Source organism: Coloeus monedula (genome assembly GCF_965178545.1).
Source record: "Coloeus monedula genome assembly, chromosome: 1".
Taxonomy (NCBI): domain Eukaryota; kingdom Metazoa; phylum Chordata; class Aves; order Passeriformes; family Corvidae; genus Coloeus; species Coloeus monedula.
Window position 1 is genome coordinate 43859031 of NC_138781.1, and position 22612 is coordinate 43881642.

Consider the following 22612-nt stretch of genomic DNA (forward strand, 5'->3'; position numbering starts at 1 on the left):
TAGACCCTTCCATCAAAAAAAGAGAAAAAAAGTAGAACACTGCATTGTTCATCATGGTTTTACCTTAGTGTAATAAACACTTAGCAGTGTATTAGTCCTTTTTAAAACCTCTAGAGACTTAGTTTCCCTTACAAACTAAAAATACAACTCATCCCAGTATCTGGCTCAAGAATTATAGATGTTAATGTGTTTTGGGCTAATAGGGATTATGAATCTCTTTGAGTTTTCTGCGATTTTTTTGGGTTTTGAATTGGATTTGAGATAAAAAGGAAGGCAGGGTTGTAGTTGGCAGAGAATATATTTTAGATCATTGGTTATCTCAAAAAGACAAGATGTAATTTATTTTAAAGGAGTTTTCAGAATTTAAAATGATCCATTGAAAGGCACTAGAAATTTAAATTTGCATTAAAAAATCTGCAGGAGAAATTGATGGCAGTTCAGCCTAAAGGCAGAATGGCCTAGCTAAAACCTTAAGTAGATAAAATAGGAGAAAAATATCCCATTTCAGAGATATATTCATATACTTAATGATGTTACCCTGCACAAAGTCCCTAGTATTTTATTGCAGAGAATGGCTTGGAGCAATGAAAATAACATCCAAAGCCTCATTAGAAAGCCTTTACCATATGGCCAGTTTTGTCTTCTGTGCATCCTACACCAACTCACCACACTATTATGTGTTTGTTTTACATGCTGAGATCTGTACAGACTGAAGATTTCCAGTTGATTTTTCAATACCATGAAGGTATCTTTCCAAATACTTGAGGGCTGCTACAGAATTGCTGACTTATATCAACCACCGATAATGATTTGTTTTTAAGTAGACAGCATTTATAATCAGGCTTGTGTAAAGTAAACAGAAAGATCTGCAGCAGCTGGGGTTCTAGAGACACTTATATAGACCACCTACACACATGAAAATGACTGATGGTTTTTATAGCTCAGCATACAATAGCCTGTTGCTTTCTGCATTTTACATGGTGCTACATTACAGAAGCACCTTGTAACACCTCTGGTAATGAAGAGCTGTAACTGCCCCATTCTATGTAACCATAAACACTTCAGAAATCAGTGTAGTCAAAGATCACATGTACCAGAAGAACGATTTATGTGATTCCTAATTTTTCTTGCTGAAAGCTTTCTTTTATTCTTTTATTTCTTTTATTCAGTCTGGCAAATGATAAAGAAAAGGCTGAACTTCTCAACTGCACATTACATCCCTAAATGCTGGTCCCAGGGTAATGTAATACTCTTTACATGGCAAGAGCACCATCATGCCTCTGAGGAAGGATCTCAAATCACTTCTCAAGTATTAAAGTCCCCCAGTACTATTGTGAGATATGTATGATACATGACAGTGACCTTCATTCTACAGATGAAAAATCTGAGGTGCAGAAAATTTAAAAAACTTGGCCAAGAAAACAAAATGAGATACTGGAGGAGAAAAGAACAAGGAGCCATTGGTTTTTCAGTCCTGTGTTTTAACAGCTAGAAAACGCTCCTTCTGAGAATAGGGAAGGAAAGAAAATAGGGGGGAAGTGGGAATAAGAAACTAGAGGTGTGGTATGTAAGAATTAAGATTCATCGGCAGAGTGGTGTATGACATGTAAGGGGAGATCACAGTAGCTTCTGGATGAAATACACCCACACAGGGAGAGATGTGCAGCCTGACAGAGTAAGCTCTCAAATGAAGAGTCAGCCATTTCATGGAGATGTGGATTTGAGATCTATCAATTTGGACATCTCCAGACAATTTATACCCATAACCAAGTAATAGTGGCTGCTGCTCAGTATCTGATCCGCTGAAGAAATCTTTACAAGCAAGTGTGAATGATGGCAGTGCAGGATAGAGATGGGGCAGAACTGAATGTGCTGGGGAGACAGCCCCATGCATCTTGGCTATCCCACTGCCTTCCTTTAAGAGTACAAAATCATCAATCAAAGCTGATCCTATGGAAGTTACTTCTAAAGAAGAATCAGGGAGCTAGACTACTACATTAGCAGCAAACTCATTTAAAAATATGTATTTCTAAACCAAAACCCCTTGCTCACAGGGGAGGGTTTCCAAAATATTCAGCGCTGGCCCCAAACAGCTTCTTCAGGAACTAGCAACAAGAATGTTTTCAAGTCAGTGGGAGCACAACTCATCCAAAGCTGTGCCTTTTGGACAATCACACACAGATTACTTTTTGTCAAATTTTCTTCTTAGTTTCTAACAAGTCTCCATTCTTCACAATTGTTTTTTAGCTAAAGAAGCAGCCAAAATTCGAACACAAAAAGTAACATCGATCTAATTTCTTCATTTATATACATAAATATTTCAATGCAAAGTGCATTGAAAAGTACATTCCATTCTTGTGTGTCTTCTTCTTTTTCTTTTTTTTTTTTAGAAAGGTGGCTTCAATATTCTTTTGGTAAAAAAACCCAGTTCTTCAATCACACACAGGTGATCTGTGTGAGGATGAAGTTACAAATGACTGCTTGTCACAAAATCAGGCAGTGCAAAATTTCTTTTGGAAAATGTGCCACACACATACTGCATGTGAGATTAAAAAACACAAATGAAACAAAGTAAGAATTCCCAGACAGAAGAAATTATAAATTTGGATAGCCAAAATACATCCTGTTTGAAAGCCAGCCAGACTGTTGGGATTAAGTAGGCATGTTTTAAGACATGCAATCCTGATGGATCATGCTCTCCAAGCCAGATCTGTTTACAGCTATGGTCTGGACACTTCGTGACAGCTGGGTTTGTCAGGCTTTGGAAAAGTTACTACTCAGGCCACAGACTGAGTGGGCTTGTTTGGTGCCCATGCTATAATGTGCTAACATTAGAAATGCCCATGCTTCAGGTATCTCTTGAAACACTTCATTACCCTTTCCTTGGAATATGGAAGTTGAAAGCAGGCAGCCTTTTGGCAGAGAGAGAAATAAAGACAACTGCAAAACTGTGTTGTTTTTATTTTAAACATGCAAAATACAGTTCATGCATCTGCCATTTTGAAAAATCTCTCAGTTCATAGCAGATTAAACCAAAGACATTTTGGCTATCGACTCTCAATAAATATTTCAAAATGCTTTACAGTGTAAATATAAGAAATTTAGCAAAATTTCAACAAACCTGTATAAAAACCAGATACAGATAACTTTTTATTTCAAGGCAACATGCTGTAATGTAAAGAGTTCACTTTTTTTTTCTGGATTTTTTTTCTCATAAAAAGTTTTCAACAATACGACCGCTTAACAGATTTAAGCCCTTAGGCTACACATGCAAAAAAAAAAAAGGTTATTTTAGTTAAAAATCACCAAAACGTGCTATTTTTTTGTTTCATTTTTTTTTTAAATACAGTAGTTGTAGACAGTAGCATTTTTCTTTTTTAATTTTGTAAAAGAGTGCAGGCAGGTTCATGGAGCTAGTGTCCTGGAAGACTCGTACTCTGACACACATTTTGGTTTTATCCCTTTGCCATTGTAATAGTCCACGACTTGGTTTGGAACTTCAGCCAAAACGCTTTTTGCTAGAGCAGCTGGGGATGCCTGCAGGAAATGGTAGAAAACACAAGCGTTAACCTGGCTCTCTCCTACAAGTGCCATGGGTTTTAGAGGCATTGGTGCCATGAGATCAAGGGAGGAAGTATGGTACAGAAATGGAAGGCAAAAAAGACTCAAAAGTGAACCATACTATTGCTGGAAACTCACTTTATGAGTCAGTTTAGGTATGAAGCCGTAGCTGCCTAAAAGTACACTAAAGCCAGAAGTGCTCTGTGTGACTTCAGGTCCATTTGGACTGTTTTAAGTTCAGGGTAACTAAACTTCCCTGCACTCTGGGAGAGCACCATATCACAATAAAAGGCTGCAAAGACTTCATTCATCAGTGTTCAGCAAGGAATCCTGCAGAGCTTCTAGCTGAACATGAAAGGACAACACTATAAAAGGGAGGCCTTCATCACCATTCTGCTCTTCAGAATCTGGCATGGTGTTTTAATGGCTGGGAAAGTTTTTAATTCAATAAAAAATACTTTGTTGTTATTGGAATTAAACCATAGTTACAAGAAAGCTTCAATCCTAGGCTTGGTGGAGGTTTTAAAGCTCTTCCTGCAATGTAAAAATGGCAGGTGTCAATCAGATTTAAGAACTGATGACCCTGAAAGGTAGAGATGGATATAGAGATCGATATAGAGATGGCCAGTGGCTTTCACCCCAGGCAGGGAGGTGCAGTGAGAAACCCTGCCCTCCATCAACCACACAGAGTTACTGCCTCACGCCCTGACATTGCTTCATTTTAAGCAGAGGGGCCTGTGGATGTTTTGTGGGCAACCAGTACTTGCGTGTGCTGCATGGATATTCCTCAGCCCCTGAATTCAGCAGTGACAAAACTGGACTCCTGTTCTCCCATGCACACTCTTGCCCCATGTTTTAGATTAGATTGTTTCTAATGTTTGGGGAGAGCTGGTTCCAAGTCCTCCGGAGCCAGCCTGCTTGGCCATGTTCCCTTTGAGCCCAAAATGCAATAAAAATGCAAATACTTAAATGTCATTTTGAGAGGTTTAAATTGATGTGTTTATCTCCAGAGAACGCAGACTGCAGATCAGATGATGCATGGGAACTCAACTGGTGGCTGGATTACATTTCTTCTGCACACCAAGTACTTTTTCCCAAATTAATGAACACTTTCCTCCTCACTGTCTGTTGTGTTATCAGCCAGGTTTCAAAACTACCATGTCACAAAGCAGTTGTATTGACTGGTTTTTGACCTCTTCTGTTTCATGGGGTGGCATCCTTATCCTTACAGAGTTTAAAAATTTGGTTTAGATAGAATGTAAATGGTAAACTATTTGTAGGCATGCTAATCCAAGGGTGATGAAAACACCAGGCTATTAGAAATTCCAGTATCAAATGTTATAATACTGCAAATACAAAGATAATGCTAGCAAAATCAGACACAGAATTTTTTTTCTTTTTTTTTTTTTCTTTTTTTTTTTTTTTTTTTTGTATTTTTGTATTTTGACTCACGCATGGGATTAGTAACAAATAAAATGAACTGCTATTTCCCTACTGTGACATTTATACCAAAATACTTGTGCAGGCAAAAAAGCCTGGAACATTTCTGCGTGAACAAACTGGCAAAGCATAGAGCATACTTTGTGTGACAGTGCAGCAACTGTTCTAAGGTGTTACACAGTAACAGAACCCATTTATTTTAATCCTGAAAAGTGAAATGCATGGTTTTACAGAGTTGCCCTGTTCTTGCCTAAACTTGTTTTATAGAACCATGGAATGATTTGGGTTGGAAGGGACCTTAAAGTTCATCTAGTTCCAGCTAAAACAATCAGAAAATACCCCTTGGAATCATACAAATGGCTTATTTCTCCAATGTTATTGAAAATTACTGGTTTTTTAAATCTCCTTCCCAGTCTATCAAAGCTGTACATACCTTAGCCTGCCTCTGTGCTATCTTACCAAAAATACAACCCTACACAGAGGTAAGTGGGGGAAGAACCTTGGGCCAGCGCTGCACACACGAGCCGTAGCAATCAGGAAACTTCACTCTGCTCTGTCTTTAAAAATGCTGGGCAGGAGCACTGGCCATCAGCTTCTCTGGATCCGTGTGATTGACATGTCAGAACACTGGGCCAACAGCACCCACTGCTGTGCATCATCCTCCCTCTGCCACCTCCCTCTTCTGACACCACATCCATTCCTCCTGAACGAAGGGTCAGCCTTTCAGAACAGGCTCTGTCAGGGCTCAGATGCACAGCTAAATCACTGCCACTTGAAGAGCCCTCAACTGAAAAGCCTTTCATTGATGTTTAAGCTAAAATATTTACTGTGTCCACAGGCTCACAGGCAATATGTGGCTCCACACAGGGTTGTCCTGGGGTAGCTGGCTTGACTCTGTGCTTCAGTTTGAGCATGGGCAACTGTTGCTTTACTGAGTTTCATCATGCCAGTGATGTCTCTTGGTCCTGGGGCTCTTTCCAGCAGGGAACATCCCAAAACCAGGGTTGGGGTGAGTTTCCTCTCTGATGATTTGGACCACCTGTAACTTACATACTTTTTGTGGTGGTGAAGCACTCTCATTTCAGATGGTGCAAAGCAGCATTTGTTTAAGTGAGAATTACAGTCAGTAACTTTTAAGCTGAAACACAGACCCAGTTCATCAGTGTTGTGTAAGGATTACCTTTGCTGGGTCTTTACCACAGATGGGACATCAAATTAATGATTTACTGTATTACCTGTATTTACTGTATTATCATAATTAATGATTTGCTCCACTATTTAACTGCTTGAAGAGCATCCTAGCAATAAGCACCTCAAGATGAATAGTTCTCAATTGATAGCTAAAACACAACAATTAGATCACTCAGCAGCAGGAAAATGATCCCCTATGATTCCATAATTGGTGTGTACTACAAAAGACTGTTGGTTCGGTTCTATGGCTTCTCAATGCTTAACCTTTAACTACAATGCACAGTGCAAAACATTGCTCCTTGCAGTGGTTATGAGCTGTGCTTTCCACACTCCTTTGTGATGTATGTGTTACTAAGTCAGAGCTGTTAACCTTTATGATTAAATACAATGCAGAATGGAATACAATCTATCCGTGGCATCAGATTTGTGCCCAGTAAATACATCATACGTCCCCAAGGCAGAGAATTTAATCTCTTACAATATGACTGTGAATGGATTGAGGCAGGTGATTTTCTTCAACTGCATTTCAGTGACAGAACATCACTGTTCTACAGTTCCAGGTGAAGGACACTCACATTACTGGGGTGATGATGATTACAGAGAGAAAAAAAATCACTTAGGTTCAGGGAAAATAAGTTTCCTTTGTTTTCACCTTTAGTGAATGGCATATGTCACCCACTATACAATGGGAAATTTTTTTTTAAGCACTAATGGTTACCTTGATTTTATCAAACCTCTACAACTGCAGGATTTGCCAAGAGTCACTACAGTTGCTATTATTATTTTGATGGCTTCAAAGATATTCCTTAAAGAGAGAGAAAGAGCTTAGCTGTTTTACTGAAGTACTTCTGATGCACTGTATTGCGTAGGAGATTAAACCCCTATAACAAACAGAGCCTGCTGTCTACACTGAGTCTTAGGCCAGTAAAACATTGAAGTGAGTATAAGATTTTAGGTATGTGAGTAACTAATTGAAATGTGTTGAATGCCTGCATGAGTGCTGTGCAGGCTCAAAACCTTCTCTGAAGTCAAACTTACAAAATAAAAGGGATTTGTTCTATAGATTATTTTTACAACTTCTTTCTCCCCACCTTCCATTTTCTCAAAGCGGAGGGTTTTGCACAGATTATTTTTGATCTCTTTGTATAGATATGAGATTTTGAGTTCCAAGCTGACCTGAGCATAGAGGTAATGAAAAAAAAATATTGCTTGGGTTGACTACAAGGGAATTTTGGTTTACTCTTCCAGCAAAATGAAAAATAAATGCTTACACAACATTTTCATCTCTCCTGTCATTAATTGATATAATATGGATTTAGGAACAAACAAATACTGGATTTATCAGAAAAACCTATAAACCTTACACAATTTGATTTTTAATCTTTCTAAAAAGATCCTTCAACTTCTTTTTCTACTTAATAAATTAACACAAGGTACCATTGACAAAAGGAATGGGATTTTTACCTAAATATATATTTTGCTTAAAGCTGTCAAAAGTTATATGCTGATGTATGTAAATTCTTATGCTTGGTCAGAACTGATCTGACAAAAATCTCCCAAATGTGTAAAATCTGCATTTCCTCTGTGGGGAAAAATAAGTTTGAATCAAAACATCACACTCACTTCTCCCATGAAAAATTATTTCACTAGCTGATGTATGGTCTTTTGTTTGTGCTAAGTAAGCAAGGAAGCTGTGAATGTCACTTTGTTGATAGAGAGAGATTATTTAGGATATGACAATAAAGAAATTAAACCAGAAGTGGCTATTTTTATGAGCACTCATCTGTTACACTGACATTTGTTGAAAAGCTGAAAAATCACAATAAACAGACTAAATATCAGGTTGCATAAGATATTTTGACTTCTCTGATAGAGCAAATACAAATCTATCTCTGTACCTATATTATCTTTGCTACTGAAAGAGGGAAAAAAATATCACTATTTAACAAGAAATATACATTAAGATTGCTTTCCTCTCCCAGTACTGGGGAAGTTAATCTAAATCAGCTAAAAAGATATATGCTTGTCATTTGACCAATGCTGGCAATAACAATGCTACAAATACAGTCACAAGTTAACACCAGGGGCACAATATATTTAGAGCCCAGAACTGCAACTGTCAGTGTTAATCTATTAAATCCAGGATGATTTTAGCTTTATTATAAAATACAAAGTGAAACTAAAAATAACAAATGTAGCTGGCTCTGCCAGTTCCTTGCAGAAACATGTTTTCACCTAGTTAAAAGTAACTCTCCCACTAACCCATAAATAGCTCTGGACACTTTTCCAGTGACTACGGTGCAGGACTACGCACTTGTGATTATCTGCTGAAGGAATCACAAGTTATGAGGTGGTCGTGCTCATACTTTGTTTCAGCAGGTAGGTGGCTGTGTGCCACTGTCAGCACAGAAATGTGTGTATCTACAACTCTGTAGTCAATCTGCAGCTATTCAGCATGGTGTCACCAAACTAATAGCATAAGGTGAGTTTTCCCTCCTGTCTGCATCCATTGTTTACATAAAGAAGAAAAAGAGGAACAAGTTTGTTTCTCTTGCTCCTCAATAGAGTTTTTGAAAGTAAGAAGTGTGTCTAGATGTAAGACAAATATTGCAAAATTGGATTTTGAAATGAGAAAAAAGAGCTACTCTTGCAAAGAGGAAAATGAAGGTATTTTGGAAGTAACAAACAGGAAAAAAAAGCTCTTGTGGTGACAAAAAGCCCAGAAAAACTAAAAGAGAAGCTAAACTAAAAAAGAAATGTAAGCAGTGCGAACCCATATGCAGATCAAAACTAGCCCAGAGCTGAGATTTTGGCTGTGACATATCCAAATCTAAGGATCTCTAGTGTATGGGAGCAGACTGAAAAGAGCAATCTCATGAGGAGAATGAGTCAGTTGCACTCTGAGGTAAAGAAATTTTAAAATCAAATACTGAGGATATCCTTCCTAGACAGAGCAAAAACCAGCCTGGAGAACCATGTAAATGTAACAGAAGTGAGAGGAAAGAAGGGAGAGAAAAATGTAAAAATGGAAGGAAAGGAATGTGATCAGCATTGCAGAGGAACATAATGAATGCCTCCATATGGAGGAAAAGGGCTCTGAAAAACCCCTCTGTGCGTGGGAAAGCCCCTTCTGCTGGTGAACACTGCCCCTACCCTGCTGCTGAAAAGTCCCTGGAACAGATGATGCAATGTAAGGCAGGTGACTGAGAAAGTGCATGACCAAAGCTTTACTTTAGATTTGTCAATTTAATGCTGGTTCTGTTCCCTCCTTTACTACAGAGTGTCTTCTACATCACACTGGCTTCAGTCAGGAACAGCTGGGTGAGGGCAGAGGGAAGCTTTCAGTAATGCCACTTTCTTGGCTTTGTTCTTGTACCGAATTTGGGAAAGGGTTTGGAGGCAACCAGGATGCTGTGGGTGGATAACCTTGCATTTGAGAACTCAGGGACCTAACTTCAATAAGGAAACAGCCTCCTAGGGAACACTGTGAGGACAAATTCACAGCCATTCATCTGCCTGTGGAAATGAAGGAACGGAAAGCAGAGCACAGTAGTCCTAATAGAACAGATGCAAAAGAGAATGAAGAAGAGACACCATGAAAAATGAGACAGGGAGGGTAACCAAATTAAAGCAGGGAGAAAGTGGAAGCAAGGACTGGCACCACAAAAAGCACATGTATTCTGCCTCATCTCTTCCTTCCCCACCCTCACCAACTCACTAATGGAGCACATTGCATTCTGATTCCTTTTTTTCACTATTTCTGACACAATAATGCCATAGACTTACTCAACACCTCATGCATATGCAAAGTTAAGCCCAGCCCCGTGAATCATTCACTATACACATCCACACTTCTGTAGCAAGGATGGAAAAATCAGCTTACATGTTTGAAGTTCCTAAATGGCACAAACTGGACAATGTCTCGAAGCACAGGCTCGCCCTTGGGAGACCTCAGGATGCCATCGTCACCATCCAGCATCTGCATGTCACTAAAGTCAGCGTTGCCCACCCCGACGATGATGACTGACATGGGGAGGTGAGAGGCGTGGACAATGGCCTCTCTGGTGTCAGCCATGTCTGTGATGACACCATCCGTCAGGATCAGCAAGATGAAATATTGCTGAAGTTGTTGGACAAGAAATGAAAAATTATGTCATTAGTTAATATTCCAAAGCTGCTTCAACTTTTGCAGTATAAAAATGTTTCTGGTAACTCATTCATGGACCTTTTTGAAGAGAAAAGAGCCTTTATATTGACTATATATAATTTTTCATCCCAAACTCCTCAGCAACTAATTTCTCCTCTTCTGGAATTTAGCTCTGGTTCAGGTAATTTCCAGGAGCTGGAGAGAGCCAAAGATCCCAGTGTAGAAAAGGGGGTGTCTAGCTGCTAGGGCTGGGAGAGTCAGATCTTGGGCTGAGAAGTCTGGAATAGTCCTGAGATCTTCACTAGCTCTATCTTCCACCTGCTGCGCAATCACTTCTGACAGTTTCCATTTACCTTTTTTCCCTTTGGGAACCAGTGGGAGGCAGGGAGGAATGGGCCACTGGAGCATTACAGGCCTGTAGCAGATCTGCCAGGGGGTTATGACAGCTCTCTGCAGAGGAGCTTTGCTAACAGGCAAGATGGGTGGTTGCAGGTGTCTGCAAACTGGGGGCTGACCCACTGCTGCCTGTCGGGGAAGCACCACACCATGGCAGGTCTGCTGCGCTCTGCAGAGTAATGGGGTCCCTGAGGAGAGCAAGGCAGGAATGTATCCATCTTCATGCTCTTCATACAGAGCCCAAAAGAGAGGTTTTCTCATTCTCCAGAGGACAGCAAGCAATTTGGTGAACTTGTAATTTCTCTCCCAAGTCTCCAAAACCCACTGAACTGGGATCATCAGCTGTGACATATTTTCACTTGGTAAAGGTGAAGAGTGGCCCTTACTTGGATCCTTTATGAATTGTTAGGCAGCTGGAGTTGTTTAACACATGTGCATTAATAGGAAAAATGAACAAATCATAGAATTTGGTCACTCTGCATGAGCAATACCAACACATTAAATATCAATAATGTTTATGTATATACAGCTGTATAAACTCAAAGTGATCTGATCACACTGTCCTACTATGACTAAAACAAAACATGCAGGGAGAAAACTTCATCTTGAAGATTCATGCTATAAATTGTTTTTCAGACAGAAAGGGGGAAGCTTAGGTATAGAAGAATGAAGGAACTTATTCAGTATGGCATATTAGATCAGAAGCAGCACCGGGAACAGAGTGAGCCACCTCAGGATTAGGTGGGTATGGAAATTCAAACATAGCAATTCCGCATTTTAGGACTGGGACCCTAAATACTATCAAGGTTCTGGAAACAACAGTGGAATAACAATCATACAATCATAGAGTGGTTTGGATTGGAAAGGAGCTTAAAGATCATCTAGGCCCAACAGATGATGAGGCAGGGACACCTTCCACTAGACCAGGTTGCTCAGAGCTCCATCCAATCTGTCCTTGAACTTCCAGGGATGGGGTATCCTTAGCTTCTCCAGTCAACCTGTTTCAGTGCCTCACCACTCTCACAGTAAAGAATTTTTTTTTCTAATATCTATTCTAAAGTTGTCCTCTTTCAGTTTGAAGCCATTACCCTTTGTTCTGTCACTACATGCTCTTGTAAATATCAGTCAGAAGCCCAGACTCATGAACAGAAATATTTGGGAACTGCTGCCCTAATAGGACTTTAAAAAGGCCAGCACATGAAGAAAGCTTAGAGAAAGCTCCAGGCCTGGTGATGAAACACACAGCAATGCACAGTTCTATTCTGTTCTATACATAGGCACTTTTCTTGCTGCAGTACACAATGTCTCTCTTACATCCTTCACTCCCACAGCGCTTCTCTTGTAAAGGGTTCAGACCTACTCGCTCACATATTCCCTCCAATTCTCTTGTCCTCCCTTTCTCCCATTCTGTCTTCAAGGCAGGATCAAAATAAACCTAATGCATCTCAAAGATGTACATTTAAAATGTGATCTATGTGTAAGTCTTTTAGCCCAAGAAACCTGTCCTGGGATTTTTATCAGGTGCAGGCTAACAGACTTGTCTTCCGGTTTCTAAAAGGCACAGATTACTTCATCAGTAATAACAAGCTGAAAACTGTATCCTTACCGTTTTCAAATGAATGGTTGGAAAAAATCCCCTAGGTGAACAGAAAAATTTTAGTGCAACCTCTGCAGGAGACATGAAATTGAGTAGTCTGAGTAGGGAATCATTTGAACTCATCTCTTGGTACAGCCAAGACTTTCAGGGCTTTGATGCTCAATTTTTTAACCTTAGTAGTGCCATTTCTATCTCCACAGTGAAGAACTGGGTGTGCTACAGTAAAACAGCCCTAAAAGCAGGAAATAGATCAGTGGGGAAAGAGTTTAAAGTTGTGGCAATAGAAGCTATAAAGATTGGATACACTGTTCCAGCTGACACAGGTTAAAGCTGCCTACTGTGTTAATAAAAACTGTGAAGGCACAATCTGCATTAAAAGGTCTTGTTTTGATGGCCTATGAGAGATCCATCATAAGACAAGAAAAAAAGGCAAACACAGCTTTTTTTCCCTTACCGAGGCCTCCTTGGTGTTGGTCTCCTCTGATGCAGATTTTGCCACTTTCTGGATGATGGGAGCAATGTTTGTCGGTCCGTACAGCTGCAGCTTGGGAAGGCAGCTCTGATAAGCTTCCACAACACCTTGTATTCCTGGCATGAAAAACCACACAAAAGACAAATAAAAGTGGAGCACATTGCCAATATCAAGTTTGTTTTAAATGTAAATGAAAGGTGGCTTCTTAAAGAACAAAAAAAAAAAAATTTACATGATTAGCAAGGACTAGAAAATTCAGATAATTTCCAGGAAGCTGTCTGTAGGTGCCTTGAATCTAGTTTGTAATATGTAATTCATTACACCATGCTTCTCCTTCCCAGCAGCTTTTAATGTCTATTTTTCATGTATGAGCTTGCAATGCAATAGCTTCCATCTTCTTGGTTTAATATGTGATGACTTCCTGACCACCAGCTAAGATTCATGCTGAAAGGCTAGACACACATTAAGAAACACTTCAACACTTCTTTCTCCTCTTCAGAGAAATATTTTTGTTTATCATGGCAGTTGCCAACAAATTTGTCCTTTGTACTTATGTGCTAAAGCTGTTAAGGAATCCAAACATCTTTTCAAATACCTGACTCCCCTGTGCTAAGAAAATAATTTTTCAGGGTTAATTTGCATACTCGCTCACAGGTTGAATTTGACTATGACCAAAAGCTGTGAAATCTTGGAAGAAACAGCAGGATGCTTTGCAGCCTACAGAAAAATGAGCTTTAGCTGAGAAATTTTGATGGAGAGCTATTTTTGGCTTTTTTCATTTCAAGATATATAGTCAGACCAGGGAGCAAAGACTTCTGCTGACACACTTGACAGATCACAGAATGGAAATAGGTATTTTCAGTCATTGAGAAGAAGGATTTCTTGAAGTGATGCACATTAGCCTCCCCATTCAGAAGTCCCAGTTTACCAGACCTAAAGGATTAGAGGTCTAATGTTGGAAAGAAAGCGATAGACTGAAAGCTTTACAAAGGATGCTGAAGAATGAAATTACTTCGGTAAGATCCTAAGCCAGTTTCAGTTTGCACTGAAGCTTGCTCACTCATGAGATTTTTTACTCAACCAAATTTACAGGATAGATAGGTGCAGAGTGGTTACTAACAAATTACAGGGAGTTGTAATTGTTTTACAATGACACACATATATTCCTATTAAAAAGTGGTAGAGAACAGTCTTCTCTCTTTAGAGACAGATACATATATATTTTCCCATTGCAGTGCCAACAGACAAAAGAACTTGCTCCGATTATAGCTGTGATTGGCTGAAATGTAAAGTAGTGTTACAAAATTTCCCTTGGTAATTCCAGTGACTAAACTGCACGTTGCAAAACTGACCTTTTGTTAACTCCCAATTTTAAACTTGCTAAGGATTTCATTACATATACTTAATGATCTTGCAAGAAATTCTCATAAATCTTCCCTAAGATGATGACAAGATACACTGTACTTCTATTCTTACGCAGGAAAATTGTGTGAGATAAACCTTACTCCCTGCATTCCACAGAGATTTAGTGTTGTTAATGTCAGAAAGTTGCCCTCATCTTAGAAAGAGACATGTTCTATAAACACAATTTTTAAATTTGCTTTCCCAGATTAATACATTTTAGAAATATCTACTGTCCATCCAATCCCAACTGAACAGGGTATGTGAGTGGATTACTTTGTAGCTTGCTGTTCTTGTACTCCTGTCTTTTAAACAGAGTCAATGTGCATTTTTTTTCACAATTCAACCTTTCCAGTTTTATTTGGAATCCACTTTCAGCATCTCCAATGAAATACAGTGTATGGATAGATATATGGGTTTAAAACAGATGTGTAGAAACATTCATTCAGACTAGAGGTTGTTGCCTACTTTCTTCCTCAGATAATAAACTAAGTATTAATTATAAGACTATAAAAGTAATATACTATAAATATACTAAATATAAGACTATAAAGACCAAAATTTTCAAGAATGGAAATGATAACAGGTGAAGATATCCATATTTTATCAATTCCAGTGCTCTTCATCTTAATATACAGTCCCTGTATGTAGAGTGATGCTTCACACTACTTTGTGCCAACAAAAGCTCTAATTCCACGGAGAAAAGGATTTCATTCTTCAAAGGCAAAATAGACACATGCTTTTTATATTGCATCCAGCTGCTGTTTCTTTGTTTAAAACAAGATACTCTTAAGCAATTTAACTCTATTTTCTGGCAAGTATGCTAGATAGTACCAGGTAAAAAAGTGTAATCACTAAGCACTTTATCTCCTTGTCACTCTTGCATCTTTTCTCCATGTGACATGCTGGTGTTACTGCTCCCTGTGCCACCTAATCCAGTGAGAGCACCTAGAGAACATCACAGAACAACTGAACAACTGGTGGTAGGAAGTAATCAAACACCCATGACAGGCAGATGAGCAAGCTGCAGCAAATGACTAAACAATGTATTTTCTGGTTTGTCTCTTTTTCTTGCTTTCACCCAGATGGATATTATTTAAAAAGGTATCATTTAAGACAAACAAGTGCTTTTTATATCTTGCAGATACGGGTGCAAATGCTGCAAAATGTCTTCTCTGGCATTCTTTCATGCTGCAACCATCTTTTTATGTTTTCTGAGGCCTAGAACTCCTTTCAGGTGAGGGGCTAACTTATCAGATAACTGAGTTTTAAGCAAAGATACGAATAAAGTTTAAATTATTAAGTGACACAAGCCAAGTCTCATAAAACAGCTCCTTCCTTTCTTTTTTTACCCTCTTTCATTTCCATTGTTACATTTAATTTTGCATACATAGTGTGGTTTGGATAGTAAATCTGTTGCTTGCAGAGGGTTTGTCTGTCCGAACATTGCTGCTGGCATCACCTGGATGTGGCAGCCTTTTCCATCAATAAAAAACATTATATAAGAATGCCAGTGTGGTAAAAGAATTATCCTTGAACTCAAAAGAAGCAGCAAAGGGGGCGGGGGGGGGGGGTGGGGAATAAAAATAAGTATTCTTTGCATGGACTGCTACAGCTTTTCTCTAGTTTGCAGAGGGTCACAAATATTCTGCATTTAGACTGAGAAACAAAGCTCTATTTGAACACTACATGCATAAATATGTTATCACCTAATGCTGACCACTGTTAACTGTCTAAATAACATATTATAAAATATGATGGTCCAGACAGAATTCTGAGGTCTCTTTTGCTTCCCCACCCCATCCCCACACCGACAGTGTGACTGAAGTATCAACATCAAGCTGGTTTACAAGGTTACAGGCACTTCTAGATGCATACATGTAACTTCTGCTTCTTTGGACTCCTTAAAAGCAATGTAAAAAGCTGTGTGAGCATATCAAGCAGCTGTAGGACTTATGCCCAATTGCATTTCAAGCATGTGACCTGCAAAGGCTGGGGCAGTCCAACAATTCAAGTGCAACAACAAAACAGGAATGCCCACTGAACCAAAAACAGGTCTTGCATTTAAGATGCGTGAACTCTGAATTCTTTTAATGTCTCTTTCCCTTGGATTGCTTGTCCTCTCTTTTCCTCACTTCATTTCTTTGCATCTTAGTTCTCATCTTGAACTTACTTACTGCCTATGCCTGAAAGAAAGCCACTAATAAGCCTGAGAAGGGCTAAAAGGAGCAGCTAGAAAATTTGAACGGGAAGAGCATTTTGAAATATCCAGTTCAGTATTTGGATGGAAGCAGAAGGATAAGGGAGAATAACAATCTGTGAATTTTAGACAGCAATGATCGCCCGAGCAAAACTCTCAACTGCTTCTCTGTTTAGAGGTTATTCTCCTGTTCTTGTCTTTTAAAAAATGTGTGAATTGTGGCAGGAGACTTTAGAAAGACAGCACCAATCACTGCAGACCTCACTTACAAATACAAGACATACAGCAGCATCTGCAACATGAATCTGGCCTCTGATTACCAAGGACTAATGACGGTTGGTAGAACACACCAGTATCTTACTCTGTGTTAAAACAGCCTCCTGCTCTCAGGAAAGTAGGTTTCTTTCCACCACAGTAGTCCTCAGCTGCTTCCCTGCCCTTGACTTGCAGCAGGCTACTATTGCTATAGGTCTGGTCAAAGAACTGGCTCTAAACTGAGGGAATTTTTGATCAAAGAGTTTCACAGCCTGCTTTTTCATATCCTGCCCTTCTTAGCTGCACAACCTATGATGTTGAGGTAGCTGAAGATTTTGAATTAGTCTAGGAGACACAGCTTTGGTTCTCAGAAATGCCAGTGATTTCAGGAAGTCTGAGTGCTCAATGTCCACCAAGGGACCTACTTTTCAGGAAATTAATGTATGGCACTTTCCAAGATTTCTAAAGCTAAGCTCGATGGTTTGGAGCCTGTCAGGTCCCAAAATCCTAGCTGCCTTCTTTAAAAAAAACAACTTTGAATAATACTCAGGTGATACAATAAAAAATGCAATCACATTTTGCACACAGAAAAACTATGGCAGTCTGTCCTAATGTCTTACCTGCACATTCTGGGTTGTCTTCATTAAAATTGATTGCAAAGTCATGAGAGACCTGCAGATACATGGAAAGAAAAGAAGAAGACTGTTGTCAGAAAAATTATTCCAAGAAGACTTGTGGTTAAACACTCTTGACATTTTTCCTATGGTAAACCTGAGACCTTTCAAGCTTTCAGCCATTAAGTGTGAAATACAGTCCCAGCTGGAGCTCCCCACAGAACCAAAGTAGCAAAACTGGAATCAAACTTGTCAATAACAACAAAATAACAACAAGATGGCACAAAGAAAACCCGCCCAAATACATAAAAAATCATATAAATGTGGTGACAGGATTGGGCTATCAGTGCTGGGCATAGAGGAGGAATCTATTCCAGAGGTGATTTCAATGCCATCTCTCCCTAGCTCAGCATCTCAGACTGCAGGAGAGAGAAAGCAGGTTATAACACAGCACTGAGAGCAGAAACTCAGGTCTGTTCTGCATCCTGACCTCACTGTGTGAACAGTTCCTCATCTAAAGCCAAGGAGTACTGGGAAAGTAATTCTCCAGAGAAATCAAGGATCCACTGTGGAATAGTAGTGTAAGAAGTGTAAGGAGCCTAAGTTGGTTAAAAAGTTAGATTAGTCTGGGGGGTAATAAATAAAAAAACCCCCTGAAGACTCTTGGTTTTCCTTGCATGTAGTGAATATTCCAATCTCTATCTCTCTCTCTCAATCTATCATTAAATCCTACAGAGCAGTTTTCTAAAAGAAGTCACTGTGAATACAACAAAGTTGTTAATTTTCTAACAAAACAAAGTATTTTGTCTTTGGTGCTCTGGGAAAACAATACAAGACTTTTGTATGCCTAAATAATGCTAGGCACTGTAAGTCTCCAGTTCCAGAAGTCCTCTTTAATGTTTATTCTTTCCTGCAGGTTTTTTTTTTCAGATTCCTTTTTATTTCTTTTTTTGATCACTGAAAAGTCTTGAATCCTTTTAATCTCTTTGGTTCTGAAGCCCAGTCTCTTAATTTTGTCTTAAATTTTCTTGAATGAAAAAACCCAGATTTTGTCTTGCAATGCATAATGTGTGAAAAAAAAAAATATATATATATTTGACTTGCAAAAAGTGGATATGACTGAGAGCTTAGACGGTAATTTGCATAATTTAAAGTTGTATTTTGGTATATCATCCCAGATTTAAGAAGGCATTTATACATTTATACATATATATATATAGCTAGCTGCAATTACACACATTTAAAGCTTTATAGATCTCTGTAGGATCTTCACAGTGATACGAAAAGCAACCTCCTGTACAATGGAACCAGGATTATTTGCAGGAAGGGATTTATTTGTTGGATGTTGCTGTTTCATTTGCTAGTTTAGACTTGACAACACAGTATGGAAATTGGTCTATGGCTAAGGGACCCGTAGATACAATATGTGACTACAGAGAAGCTTCTGTGAAAGTGAAGTGGTGTAAGTTAAGTTGGCTAATTACTGCCAAAGAGAGATTTTTGTAGAGAAATTGAATTTCCCCATCATATGGTAGCCTTACTTACCACAGTGATGCCTGCCATTATTAAGAGGTTAAATAGAGCAGTATTTCTACCATGATGGGAAAGGAATGAAGCAAAACTTCACTGAGAAGTCTGCAGTTACCTCAGCCCAGCCAGGAATTCAGTATGCCTACACCAAGCATCAGTCTTAGAGAGGGTTTTATGTGGGCCATTCAGTCTACCCTACTTGGCCATGGAAGATAATGCAGAAAGTCCCTATCTATGTTCCTCATTGAGCAGCACAGAAGATCAGGGCTGCCAGATACACATCAGAGGTGCTCCAGAGCTCTTCTGCCTGGCTGCTCTGGATGTCTCTCAGTGCACTTTGCCCAGCTGGTATCTGCCAGTCTCATGATTAGCTGCAGGCCAAAGGTAATTGCATCTGTCAAGAACTGTTACGGGAGTTTTCAGTCATTGATATTTTTTGTTGTTGTTCAGTAGCCTTTCTTCTTCCTTTAGAGTTTCTGTATTTTGCCTTAACTGTGTTATAAAAGCAAGGATGGCAATGCATGTTTATGTATTGCAGACTGATTCTTCCAACACTGTGCCTCTTGAGTGATTTTATTTCTTTATTCCAAATGCATTTGAAATTATACCTAAAGGAAAATACTAATCTTTTCAAAAGCTATGAATACAGTGTTTTAATCTCACATGCAAGCATGATTTGGATGCTTTTGTTGCCATACCTCTTTCAGAATCACATAATGCAAACAATTTGTCTGGTTCAGGGCTACGGCACCCAGGTTATTACTTAAGAAAAATGCAGACAACACTTCAGGCCAATAAGGAAAGCCCAAGTCTAGTCAATGTGCACAATGATCCAAAAAAATAATACTATCTAAGCATTGGCTGCTATCCTCCTAAAGCAAATGGCCCTCATACATTGTGAGGGCCATTTGCTTTAGGAGCAAGTGTTAAAATGCACCCTGAAAGCAGCACAGGAAACACAATGAATGTGCAGAAGCATTGGCTTGTTTCCTATGCTCTCTGAGCAATATATCACAATTTAAACAAGACTTAAGTATAATGTGAAGGAGAGAAGTTCTTTGAGCAGCTCAATGATGGCACAAACAGGAAATCATGATCCAAGGTAGGTAAACAGCAGTTATTTTTAAAGAAGAGCTTCTCCAAATGCTCAGAACTCATCCCCTACTCTCTTAAGTAAAGCCAACTGTGCTTTAACCCGCCCCTTTTCTGTCTTCCCTGTGGTGGCCAGAACAGAAGTGTCCAAACCAGCAGAGACTTGAGACTCACGCCACATACTGAAGGTCTTACTGTACTTGGGCTGCTAGCTGATAGGACTCCATGTAAAGCTCATCCATATCAAAAGGTGGTTTGGATCAAACATTTAATGTTTTTGCTTTCTAAACAGTGCAAGGTGATGAGTTTCCCTCCTTTTTTTTGTTTTTTCCCCTGTTTCTAATTAAACATGCAAGGCTTTTTTGTGGCCAAAGGGCAAACCATGCAGATGACAGAGAACCAAAAGCTGGTAAATGGCATCTTTCTGATACTGAGTGACACAGCCCTTGAATGACACTCCCAGAACTTATAAACTAATGGCAAAAAGGAGGCAAAAGTGTGAACACCTAAGATGCTGAAGCCTGAGAAAGCCTTGGGGGAACAACAAAACACCTGGCTGTTCAGAGACAGGCATGTTTATATAATTTATGAGGGTGGTTTGTATTGTGGATCAATCTAACAATCAGGAAATCCTGGAATATGTCAGGTCACACAAATACAGAATGACTGCTTAACATCAGTACCTGGCATAGAGAACTTTGCCAAGAACTGCAGACCATGGTCTGTGGTGGAAGTCAGCCTCACACTAAGGAATGTCCTCACAAAACCCTGAGTGTGTCACGGACCCTGGACTAAGTTTCAAATATGAAGCTGACACTCTGCTCAGCCCTCCTCTCTTACTATCAATCCATAAAATCAATCCATAAAAGGGAAGGAGAGAGAAAGGCTGGCATGCTGAGGTGATTACATGGGATCAGCCTGGCGTGACTTGGGCTGCTGCACAGAACTGCACTCAAAGCCTGTAGCTCAAGACATTCACATGCATTTGGCTCTGTATTTATCTTTTCCCTCTGCAGGGCTCCAGATACATTCTCTAGCAGATACCATCATGGATGCAGGATTATTAAACCACAGCTGTCCAGGAACTTCCTACACCAGGAACATACTATTTCTCAGGTAACTCCTGAAAGGTTTTTAACAAGTAAAATAAGTAGCTCTTACATACATTATGATACCGATTACAGTGACAGCATTTCTGAGGATATGACAATTAAATAAACAGTACAGAATATTTTTGCTAAGAGAGGCTATAGAAATGTTGTTTCTTACCACCATACAATGCCTCCATTGTCTGCACATACACAGTGACAAACACCTGCAGTTTTCCATCAATGTGATGGCACCCATGAGTCTCTTGGAAGAATCATAACCATACTTCCACATGCTTATGACCACTTCAGTAGAAAAATCACACTGATTTAACATAGAAGGTAACTTATTTCCCCTATATTGGGATGCAGTGAAATTCATCCTCATAGCATGGCCCTTGCTAGAAAGGTTTTTCTAATTTAGGCTGAAAGGAAAGGAGAATTTCCTAGTTGATGAGAATTTTTGAGATTTCTCAAAAAATTATTTCATGAACTCAGATAGAAAGTTCAAGTCACAAACAAAAACCCTACCTTGGAATCTGAAAAATAATAAATCCCCCAACATTGATAAAGCAACTTGCTGGAAAGCTTTTGAACTGTGCAAAGTCGTTCTATTTAAGTTTCATTGAAACTTGTTATTCTATTTTGGCCTACACATTTTTTAAACCCCTTTAACTGAATTTCCATTTTTAAAATAAGAAGCTATGGTTTTTATTTATTTTCAAATGCTGAATATGGATGCATGAATTCTGAAAATTAGTAATCCTTTCTTCCCCCTCTCTAGAATGTTGAATTCATTTAAATTAACCTCCATGTCCCAGATAGCTCCAGCCTTCCTCTATGCTGATGGTACCAGGACTACTTGGCAAACAATCTGACAAATTCAGACATCTAGGAATGCTTTCTTAATAATTTAAATAGAGATTGTCAAAAATCCGTGAACAATAGATGCATACAAGTGTAAATGCCAAAATTCACTATGTTGGACACTTATCTGTGAATAAACTGAATGCTATTAAGCCACTGCCAGTCAGAAAACTAAATATGAAATGCCTGCATATTTTGCAAAAGTTTAAGACACAAATGAATTTCAAGTACTCTTGCTCAAAAGCTATTATTTTCAGAATGCTCATTAATCAAATAGTTTGGGAGCTGGACAGCTTGTGTTTCTCGCTAAGATACATTGTACACATATCTTCTTGGCAAAGCTGGGCCATTTATTTTCCTTTATACTTCATTTTTGTGCATGCTGTCCAGTTTCCTTGTCTAAATCCGAGTTGCATGGTTAAGGAGACAAATTCTGTTTTGTCCCTTGGTGTGTTACACATCCTTCTACTGGTTCTTTTTTTTGTCAGGTTTGCATTTATTTTGGCCTTCAGTCTCCTGAAAAGTGCAGGAATCGTAAAGACCACAGCACTTTTCAAGTCTCTTACCTGTCCAACAAATCAGTGCAGGTTAGGGTTGTAAAGATGCTGCACTGCGTCTGTAACTGCAGTGAGTTTGTCTCCAGCACACATTCATGGCAAAATCAGGGAATGAAGCTTTCACTAAAAATACAGAAATAACCAGGGCTGTCTTAAAACAAATGGTAAATTGCTTAATACCTATTCATGTGTCAGCTTGCAATT

At 39.1% G+C, this 22612-nt stretch overlaps 1 protein-coding gene across 1 annotated transcript in view; it reads right to left on the reverse strand.

Annotated features, from left to right (window-relative positions):
- Positions 1-3405: 3405 nt before the first annotated feature.
- Positions 3406-22612, reverse strand: part of CPNE4 (copine 4) — a gene marked incomplete at both ends in the record, with an annotated part of 190701 nt that continues 171494 nt past the window's right edge. The window contains 4 exons of the mRNA XM_082277487.1: positions 3406-3537; positions 10076-10312; positions 12787-12920; positions 17281-17332. Coding sequence (XP_082133613.1) covers positions 3406-3537; positions 10076-10312; positions 12787-12920; positions 17281-17332 — 555 coding nt within the window. The remainder of the gene's footprint in view (positions 3538-10075; positions 10313-12786; positions 12921-17280; positions 17333-22612) is intronic.